This window comes from Tauraco erythrolophus, chromosome 4 (assembly GCF_009769465.1).
Source record: "Tauraco erythrolophus isolate bTauEry1 chromosome 4, bTauEry1.pri, whole genome shotgun sequence".
Lineage (NCBI taxonomy): Eukaryota > Metazoa > Chordata > Aves > Musophagiformes > Musophagidae > Tauraco > Tauraco erythrolophus.
The window spans coordinates 85,272,307-85,283,252 of NC_141468.1; the positions used below are offsets into that span (position 1 = coordinate 85,272,307).

The following is a 10,946-nucleotide window of genomic DNA, read 5'->3' on the forward strand; positions in this document are numbered from 1 at the left end:
AAAAAAAAAAAAAAAAAAAAAAATCCATGTACCTAGGGAGCAGTATTTCTGTCACAATTCCCAGTTGACAGGGGAGGGGCAAGCGCAGAGGTGGAATGGTTATTTCACCAAAAGCTGTGTCTGCCCAGCGCAGGGTGACTGAGCGGCCGGGTACCTAAGTGTAGACAGGAAGCCTTTTCTGCCGTTGTTATTGTTTGTTCCCATCTCCATTCCCACTCTCCGTTACATAAACCAAAAATAATCTATTCTGAATACATGGCAGAACAAGGGTCTGTCTTTATCCATCCTTAGTGCACAAGGGGATGGAATGAGGGAGTGGGGATAAAGAGGGGTGTCTCTAGCCCCAGTGCATAAGAGTGTGGGCTTCTACCTCTTCCGCAGGGAAGGATGCTGGGGGGGGTGGGGAAGGGGGAGCTCTGTCTCCCCAGCATAGAGCTGGAGGCATGACCTGGAAAAAGGACAGGTGCTTTCTCTCTCTCCTCCTGCTCCCCCTTCCTCCTCCTCCTCCTGCTGCAGAGCAAGGGCAAGTAGGCAGCACCTAGAAGGGTTATACTCTCTATCTCTACGGTCCTCCCTCCAGTGCCGGGGTGCATGGGTAGCATAGCTCTGTGCGTGCCCCTCTCTCTCTTTCTCTCCTCCGTCGCAGCAGTCAGTCAGTCAGTCCGTGAGTCCCTCCAGAGGAGACGGAGGTCTCGGGGCACCCCCCCTCCTCTCACCTGACCTTCTCGCTCTCAGTCATTTCCCAAAGTCCCAGGTTGAGCACCTTGAGGCAGGGCAGCTGGGTGATGCGCTCCAAGCCTCGCTTGGTGATGCGGGTGCAGCCGTAGAGATCGATGCCCGTCAGCTGGCTGAGGTGTTCGGCGATGAGCTCCAGGCCCTTGTCGGTGATACGGACGCACTGGCCGATGTTGAGGGTGCGGAGCCCGTGCATCTGCCGCACCATGCGGTTGATGCCCTCGTCGCTGATGTGGCAGGAGCAGAGGGAGAGGGAGCGCAGCCCGTCCAGGCCCTGTGCGATGTAGGCGAGGCTCTGGTCCCCCACCTTGTCGCAGAAGGAGACGTCGAGGCCGGACAGCCGCAGGCTGCCCATGGCCAGGTGCATGATGCCGGTGTCGCTGATGTTGTCGCAGGAGCGCAGGTTGAGGCTGCGCAGGCTGCTCATGTGCGACAGGTGCAGCAGCCCCGCGTCCGAGATGCCGCCGCAGAAGCTGAGGTTGAGCTGGCGCAGGCGGCCCAGCCCGCGGGCCAGGTGCTTGAGCGAGAGGTCACTGAGCTTCTGGCAGTCCTGCAGCGTGAGCTGCTCCAGGCCCAGGCAGCCCTCGGCCGCGCTGCGCGTCATGCCGGCCAGGTGCCCGATGCCCACGTCGGAGAGGTGCCGGCAGGAGCGCAGGTTGAGGCTCTTGAGGCGCTGCAGGCCCCAGGCGATGAGCAGGAGGCCGGTGTTGGTGATGTTGCTGCAGCCCCCCAGCTCCAGCACCTCCAGCCCCTTGAGGTACTGGGCGATGCGTCCCAAGCTGCTGTCCGTGATCTGCTTGCAGAGGCTCAGGTTGAGCGAGCGCAGGGAGCCGATCTCCGCCACGAAGGCGTGGCCCAGCCCGTTGTCGGTGAGGTTGTAGCAGCCGCTGAGGTTGAGGCTCTCGATGTCCGCCATGCCCTGGATCACGTAGCTCAGGCTGCGCCGCAGCGACAGGATCTGCACCCGCCGGATGCCCCGCGCCGCCAGGCTGGGGAAGAGCGAGGGGTTGGCGCGGCGCAGGTGCAGCTTGGCCTCCACGCCCCGCCACACCGAGCGGTGGTAGGCGGCGTCCCGCCAGGCCGTGCACACCTGCGCCGCGCGGCCCTTGTCCCGCACCTCCAGGTACCCGAAGATCATGGCCAGCAGCTCGGGGAACAGGCACGAGATGTGCGTTTCCATCGCACGCCCGCGCCCGGCCGCCCCCGCCGGCGCCGCGCTCCTCCTCGCCGCCGGGCCCGGCCCGCTTCCGCTCGGGGCCCGCCCGCCTTCCGCTCCGCGCCGCGCCGCGCTCCTCCTCGCCGCCGCCGCCGCCCTCACATCGCCGGCCCGGGCGGCGCGGCCCGGCCCGCGGGAGACGCTGCTGCGCGACCGCCGGCCCGGCCCGGCCCCGCGCCCCGCCGCCGCCGCCTCTACCGCCGCACCGGGCGGGCCGCGCCGCCGCTGCTGCCGCCGCGCTGCTGCGGCCGCGCCGCCCCGTGCCGCATCGTGCCGCCTCCCGGCGGGCGGGCGGGTGCGCCCCGGCGGCGGCAGCGGCCCCCGCGCTCCGTCCCCTGGTGCCGGCCGCCGAGCCCCGCCGCCTCCCTTTGTCTCCGCGCTGCCGCCGCTCACAGCCCGCGGCCCCGGGCCGCCCGCATCCTCCGGCGGCGGCGAGAAGGCAGCGAGGCCAGGGGATCGCGCCGGCCCGGCCCGGCCCGGCCCGCCACGCCGCCGGTACCGACTCCGCCGCTCCGGGCCCGGCCGCCGCCGGCCGCCTGCTCCGCTCCGCCGCGCGCCGCTCGCTGCTGGGCCCCGGCGCCGCGCTCCGGCCGGGCGGGAGGAGGAGGAGGAGGGAGGGAAGGAGGGAGGGAGGGAGGGAGGGAGGGAGGGAGGAGGGAGGAGGCGGTGCTGGGCCGGGCCCGGAGACGGCGGCGCCACTCGCCCGCTCCCCCCCGCGCCGCTTGCGCAATGGTACGATCCGGAACACTCCGAACCGTCGCCCTGGCAACAGCGCGGCCCATTCGCTGCGCGCCCGCCCGTTAACCCTTGCCGCGCCGGCGGCGCCCCGCTGCACACCCGCCCGCCCCCGCCGCTCCGCCGCCTCCCAGTGCGGAGGGACGGGGGCTCCTGCTGCTGCGCGGGGGAAGCGGGCCTCGACACCGCGGCTCGGCCGCCGGGCTCCGTGATGGCCTTGCGGACCGATATTTGGGAACTCTCTGGCTAAACATCCCCGCGGGAGCGTGGCTGTAAACGAGGAGAAACGGAGAAACTCCTGAAAACGGCTTTCGGCTAACGGTCTCCCTGAAAATAGTTGAAGTACTCACATAAACAGAGCGATTCCCAGTGATTTCCAGCAGTTTCAAGAAGGAATGCTTGAAATCCGCGTTTCCTACGTGTCTGTAGCCTCGCGTAATGGTAATTGTGCCCGTTTCAACCCCGGGGAGTGTTGCGGCAGCGTTAAAAAGGGGTTAAATTCTACCAGAGATCAGGTAAGGCTTTTCAGAACAGTTTCAAAAGAGCAGGGCTGCCCTTCTGTGCCAGAGGGCTGTAAAGGAAAAAAAAAATAAAGTTCACATCTGTTCAACGCAACGGGGTGCATTTTTAATACTGTTTGGATTACTGAAATACTACTAAAAAAGCCTGGTTACCGACACGTTCGCTGTACCCAGACTTTTACTAACTTGCAGGAATAGGCTCCAGTTTAATCATCATCTAAATTTATCTGCTACAGGAACGCCCATGGCTCCGTCTTCACGTACGGATTCCGTATTAGTGGACTCTGTTGAGCACTTAGAGGCTCGACATTTAGATTTCATCCTGCTTTTTCCCTTCCTCTTTGCTTTGAGTTGGAGTCGGGCTGAAGTACTCGGAGACCCCGATGCTGCAACGAGACCCCTGTGCCTACACCCATCGCTATCGACGTTGGGCTGTGGTTTGGCAACGCAGAAAATCCAGCAGCGCGGCTCCGATTAATGGCTCGAAAACGGGGTGGCCGCACGATGTGAAGTGCTGACCTGGTATTCGTTCACTCTGCCTGCTCGTCTTAATTCAAGAAGTTTTTGACAGGTTAACTTTCTACCAGCAGACTTGATGCCGGATCAGGTGTCACTGCACACAACTCCAGCCGGATCAGGTATCGTCTGCACCCCTGTGGCTGGCGGACGGCCAGCGCCAAATCGGTGTTGGCTCCGGATCATGCGCTCATTCGGCTCATTCAGCAGAAGCGTGATCGCACACCCCGGCCCGATCCCCATCAAATTTGTCCTCCTGGTTGATCCAGCAATGGGTAGATCTGGTTTTAACCATTGTGGAGCTGCAGTCCCACACGTAACGCTGCGCCGGGGTGTCACCCGGTATGGATTATCTTTGTCGCATCGTTATTTTGTGCTGTTGGGGGGGTGGTCAACCGTCGGGTTAATAAGAAAAAGATTAGGGGCAATAGATTTTGCTGAGCTGCCGCACTGGAAAGCCACTATGCTCAGACTGGTCGCAGGGTATCGCAACCGAAAAGAAGCATTTCCGTGGAGTGAAGTGAAAGGCACAGCATCTCATGGGCCTGCCTTGGCGAGGATTGCTCGGCCGAAGACAGGGGGATCACTGAGGAGGAGGAGGCTGAGTCCAGTTGACGTGTGAAAGAAACGCGGTACGAAGGTGGTGGTGGTGTGTCTTAGTGGTTGTGGCATTACTCATAACTGGCAAAGCTACAAGCGAGTTACACAAGTCACTCCGAAAGAGTGCTAATGAAGTCGTCGACCGTGTTAGCCCAAATCCGACTGCAGTCTTACCATGGAAATAACGTGGTATTTCCTTTCTCTGAGCCTCTCACCTTCAAACTGCATTTGAGGGGGAGCAGGGAGAGGCGTAAACGCTCACCTGAAATACTTTTTTCTTTGTGTCTGTAGCGCCTGTCATTTGTAACCAGTAAAAGTGATGCGTTTTCCGGAGACCCTGAAGTTCCCTTTCTCACACGTTAGATACTTCGAGCGTCCGTGCTTCCTTGTGAACAATTAATTTGTATTTACATGTTAAATGGAACAGCTCTGAAATTCAGACTCATAATCCTGACCTGCTATGGGGTTGTGTTTTTTTGGAGGGGGACACAGAGTATTTTTCTAGTAGATTTTTATTGCTTGCCTTATCTAAGTGACAGATGTTTGGAAACAGAGGTTTAGAAAGACAAAGTAAAAGTGCACGAAAAGAGCCAATTTATCACATCGTGGTTCAGTTGATTTCGTGTTTCCAGGAGTAAGGAAATATATGCCATGTTTTTCATGATCTCATACGGTATAAATAGGAGGTGGTAATCACCCTGTGATAAACTGCATTTTATTAAAAATCCCTGCCTGCCTCCTATGCACTCTGACAGCTGATCCGTCCCCCTGGAACCGTCTCCAGCATTCCAGCCCCTTGAGCAGCTCCCAACAGCCACTTTCTCTTTTTGAAAGCACTTACCAGATAAATGTTTCATTCTTTTTTTTTTTTTTCCCCCCAATTACACCGGTGTTCAGTGGAGGCCGGACAGTTTTGCTTGGCAGGGGTTCAGGAGGATCCACGTCACTCACTCATGGCTTCTGAAATTGCAAGTAATTTGTGTGATAAAGCTGCACCATCATCTGTCCTGTAGCTTTTATCACATGTTTGGGCATAACATCCACCAGGTCCTTCTGCAGCTCCCATCTCAGTCTGTCCCTATTTTTTTTTTTTTTTTGGCTTCTCAATTTGCAGGGTAACTTTTGGCTCAAATTAATCATTTAAGAGATAACAAATACAGAGTCCTTCCCTACCCTTCCTTCTCCCACTCTACTCCATGTGCTTTCTGCATTTTAACAGCTTCGGCCATGAAATGGAAAACTCGTGAGTTTACCCACAGAAATCTACTTGGCTTTTTCTTACCTATGGGCAGTGGCCACTGGGACTGCAGGATGGATATGACAAAAAACCACTTGAACAATAAAACCTGTGCTCCGCTAACCCTTCTCTCTGTTTCGATCCATTTAACCTTAAATTAATTCCTAAAGCAATATGTTTCCCCGCCTTGCCTAGCTAACCGTACTCCTTTCCCTGAGCTGGCTTCTTGAGGGGACTGTGTTCCTTCTTGCCTTCTCCTGTGCCCTGCGGTCGCTAATCCCTCCGATCGCCCTATCTGACCATGCGGTCCCACATCCTGGCTCTGGAGAGATGAGAGGCAGCTTCATCCAAGGGAGCAGAGAAGGCTGCAGGGAAGGGACATGCAGACAGCTCGGATTCACGTGCTCCACTGGCTACAGCTGTGATGGTCAAAGGGCTGTGAGGTGGGTAGGAGCCCAGTGGGGTCCTCATTCACTCAGACAGCTCTGGAGGTCTGGGCTTTCATTTCAAATGGTGGTGCTTTACTTCCCACCCTTCAAAAAAGCAAGGCATGGGTGTCCTCAGCCTCTGTCATCCATTGCAGAGGCTGCAGGCTGGTGCCATTTGGGTGTAGCCTGATACAATCCGTTAGCTAATTTCCTGTGACTGGCCGGTGGTGGGTTTTCAGTCCTTTTGTCCAGCCCTCCACCACATTACTTCTGAATTTAAAGCGTTTCGCCGCAGTCTGAGCTACAGTGGGGAAATTTCTCCTTTCCAAAAAATGCAACTGGCTTAACGAGTAGTTCAGCAGACGCTGGTTTGGAGCTGGTTCAAGTTCTAATGTCAGCCATGCTCCAGGGGGCTACAGTTGTCCTTCACAAATTGGCTTCCAGACCTTCTTCATCGTATTTGAAGCGTGTCCACAAAAATCAACTAAGCCTGATACAGCCCAGGAACTTAAACTAGGTTTAAATTTTGTTTAGTGGAACTTCCTAAGAGTCAGTTTAGGGAATGATTTTTGTGTATGGATGAGACCAAAATGGTCCTTTTACACTGTTGACCCTCTAAGCCGCCATCTTCTGATGCTGCTCAGCAAAACAAGGATGCTGGCTTGTCGTGGAGAGGACTCCTGACTACTACTGTAGAGCTTTTCTGCTCTTAGCAAGGTGTCAGAGAAGCTGCGCTGGGGTGTTCTAGAGGTTCCTTTCCTTTCTTGAACGTAAGGCAAAAATGATCCCCTGGAACCCTTCTGGGAATACAACCAGTAATGACATGATGAAGGTATGTATGCATTTAAGTGTAGGCAGAACAGATGTGCAATGTGCGTGTTTTAGAACCATAAGCATATATATATACCTCTGTGTATATGCATATATAAATTAAGATAGGGCTGTTAAGTGAATGGATTCTCTTTGGGATTCAAGCTGGTCATGATCTCTTTTTTGACCAGAGATTATAAAGAAAACGTAACTAATCAGTGGGTTATTTGGAAATTTTAACATTAGGGTCCTCTTGCATGCAGAGCTTTGTGGTGAAGCTTAGGTCTCTGTGAAGCTTTCCTTAAAAATAAAACACTGGGGGGTTTTCTGTACTTTGCAGGTATCATGGCTCTAATAGGTGCTACGTGAGGCCGTATTTTAGGATTACTGGGTTTCTTCTTGTCGTGGGTTAGGTCGCTCTGGCAACCAAGCCCTACACAGTCACCCTCCCCCACCCCCAGGGGTGAGGGAGAGAATCAAAGAAGAAAAAGAAAAGAGACCTGTGGGTTGAGATAAGAACAATTTACTACTACCGCTACCAATATATGTATGTACGGATATGTACAAGGATAAATATATACAAACGAGTGATGTACGGTGTCATTGCTCACCACCCCTTGACTGAGGCCCATTTCTTCCCAAAGCTGCAACAAATAAATCCCGATACCGCAATCCCAGATGAAGGGGAGGTCCGAAATAGAGAGCGAGCGAGAGAGAAAGCACTCTGAGAGTCCGAAAGTGAGAGTCCTGGAAGGGCAAAAAAAGCCCTTCTTTCCATCTGACCCTCACTTTTATACTGGGCATGACACTGCATGATATGGAATACTAATTGGCCAGTTTGGCCTCAATTCTAAGTTCAAGTACAAATCGTAAGGAGAGTCATGGACCCTTGTCCTGGCCATGCTCCCCCCCTATCCTGTTGTGCTCCTGCACACTGGCAAGAACATGGCAAGCTGAAAAGTCCTTGAGACCTCAGTGCCAACTACAAACATCAGCTTGCTATCAACATTCTTCTCAGAACGAGCCTCTGAGTAAAACCAAAACACGGAGCTCTTCTGGCTGCTAGAAAGAAGAGCTAACTCTGTCCCAGCTAAAACCAGGACACTCCTGCACAAAGTAATTCTGATCCGCCGTGTGTTTCCTGGTGTCAGGGATGGCTTATTCAAAATACAGCAGGCTGTGAATATGTGGTTAGGTGCTGGGTCAAAATTCAGAGCTGATGTCTCAGTGCAGACTCCAGCTCTAAATCTGAGCCTTTGGGATTTGGGTATTTTCTTCAGGTTCTGATTTTGCTTGTCAGTCAACAGCTGACAAGATGTTTCATACCAACTATGCTGGTATGAGAAGGAATGGTGAGAGAATGTAAAGGGTGGGAGGCCTGGATTATATTTCCAGTTTTGCCATTAAATTGGCCAGCGACTGTTGCTGCTGTAACAGATTGAACCGAGCATAAATGAAAGGATCACTCGAAGAACTAAAATAATATATTATGGTCCAGGCAACTGCGCTCGAATGCCATGTACCTGTCACGTATGTCTCGTCTGCTCTTGTGCGACCGGACTGTCTGCTGCTCAGAGCAAGTGTCCTGGGCCCTTGGCCGTGGGCGATGCTCTGCCTCTGCCATCCATGTCACACCCTTCCTGGCTTGTACAAAGCTCAGTGCTCAATGGTTAAAATCATCGAAGGGAAAGTGCTCTGGGAGGGCAGGGTGTAAAATCCCAAACCTCAGCGCTTGCAGTTCATTGGCACTGGGTGCTGTTTTAAGTGTTGGGCTTTGTCATTTCTTTATTAGCAGTAGCAAAGAAGATGGAGATGGCAGAAAACATCTGATGTAATCGTAATTATTGAAAGCAGTGGCACAAAACCAAAGAGACCTTTCAGGTAGTAATTGCTTTCATAAGCCATGCCTGGGGATTGAATTCGGAGACCTCCACAAGTCGATCTAAAAGGGGCAGCCCCTGCAGCCACAGCAGAAACCTGTGCATCCGACGTGCTGTGTGGTACCTGTTACAGCAGCGGGCTTGTGAAATCCCGCCCCTCTAACAGCTGCTTAGTCCAAAACCCAGCAGAGACGGCCGAACGCTGTGTGTGTGCAGCTCCAGTGACAGTCAGCACGTTCAGCCTGGGACAGAGGAGATGTCCTGGCCTTTGGCTGAGGTTGGAGGGAAGAGTGGGTGCAGCCTCCCCTCTGCTGAAGGTTTCCATGCAGTCAGGGCAGATGCAGCAGTACTGGCTAGCTTGCCAGTAAGGGTTATTTGGCTATCAGGAAAGCTTGTCGCTGGTCCTCTTTGTTGGAAGCTCCAAGGAAAAACAGGCATCCGTACCTGGGCTCGTCCTTCTCTGGTCAAGCCTTGCCAGGGATTCCAGGATCGAGGTTCAAGGATGGGTAATTCATGTGTTCTTGCAATATCAAGAGTTACAGGTAAACTCACAAGAAGGTAAGCTTGGCCCGGGGAAGGGTGCAGATGTAGCTGTATGGTTCTTAAAACACAGGATTTTTGTACCCATGGATTACTCCAGCATCACTTTGAACTACTAACTCCTCCCTCTCTGGACTGTGGCCACCAGCACATTTTCAGGTAGTAAATGGCAATCTGAAATTGGCAGTTCACTAGAATTGGACAAAGTTATGTCACCTGCCCAACGAGCATTGGCTCTGAAGTAAGTTCTTAGAGGAAAACCGAAAAATAGGGCAGTACTGTTTTGGAAACGTTGTAAAAATTGGAGTCCCAGACAGAGCCTGGCACAAACCACGGGTGCGAGTTACAAAATACAGATTTATACAGAAGGCAGCATAAAGACACAAAATGCAGGTTCATACTCAGTGGAGGATTTGCATCAGTTCTGGCCAAACAAAGGTTACTTTAACATCTTGTTCCTAAAAGTAATTGTGCAGAAACTGTGGGTGCTAAATTTCCCTGACTTTCTGAAAGTTTTCTGGGGCAACTCCAACGGACGCACAGAGAAGTGGTGGCAAAAGGAGGTGCCCTTCAGAAACTGCTTTCGTTATTGTTTCTGTTCTTGAGTATGTGCAGATGCTCTAAAACCCCATTCAAGCTGTAAATTCACCACTGTGTGTGACCTACCTGTGCGTGACAAAAATCTTGAAAATCCTCTCTGAAAACGCGGAGGTAAAAGGAAAGGCAGACGCAAACGGGGTGGGAAGAAAGTATAGAGTTCAGCGTGCTGGAGGTGGAAATATAAATGGGTCAAACAGGATCTGTGTTTTAAACTAGTTCTTTCAACTTTTTTCTACACCATTCCGAAAAAAAACCCCACAATAATCTTTTGCCTATGGTGTGATGTAAATTCATCTTCTATGTGACCAGACCTTGTCATGTACAATGAGAACACAACTTTCTTTAATACAGATGGTTCCAAATTTAAAAAATAAATGTGTGTGCACAGGAAAACGTAAGCTAGAAATACTGCATCTACTCCTTCCTCCCCCCCCAGCATACATGCTGACTAAATTATGTGGAAAAGCTGCTTTCTTTCCACTATTTCACCCCTGAGATCTACTATTTTCCTAGTCTTGTCGGTGGTGTTGTTCCACACTTTTTGCCAGCAATCTCAGTCTGTATTCTTTATGTTCCTTTTGGAACAGCGAATCCTTTCGTAAGAAGATCACTCCTTGATGCCCTGAAGCGGGAAACAGAAACAAAAATCTTCAGATGTATCAAAACCTGTGAAAATATTTATAGAATAGCGATGGTTGCCAGGATGTGGGAAACAACGGGTGACTAAATAATACTCCTTTGCATTTCCATAGCACCGCTCCTTTGGCAAAATGAGATGTCTGTGTAATCACGTAATACCTGCAGCTTCGTAGCGTTTTGGGTTGCTTTGCAGGATTTTGTTTGCCCCGTTGCATCTGTGATGAAACCGAGCCCCAAAAACATATCTTCTGCGTGGATGGGAAGTCAGTACCTGCGGCTTAACTTTCTTTGAAATCCTGGAGGTGTGGGCTCACGCTAGGTGCCCAGGGGTATAGGCATGCAATCAGTTTTTGGAAATCTAGGGCTGAATGACTTTCCAGCGTCACATGCTGGGTTTGTCGCAGGGCCAGGAATACAGCCCCGATCTCCTGGCTCCCTACCCCACTGCCTGGACGGCCAGGCCAGTCCGCAGCTCTGTTTCCAGGGATC

General features: G+C 52.8%; 1 protein-coding gene across 1 annotated transcript; it reads right to left on the bottom strand.

The window, feature by feature from the left end:
* Positions 1–668: 668 nt before the first annotated feature.
* FBXL14 (F-box and leucine rich repeat protein 14) lies at positions 669–1,915 on the bottom strand. The gene has a single exon (XM_009987079.2). It carries the CDS (start codon positions 1,913–1,915, stop codon positions 713–715), a length of 1,203 nt encoding a protein of 400 aa, XP_009985381.2. The 3' UTR covers positions 669–712.
* Positions 1,916–10,946: the final 9,031 nt, after the last annotated feature.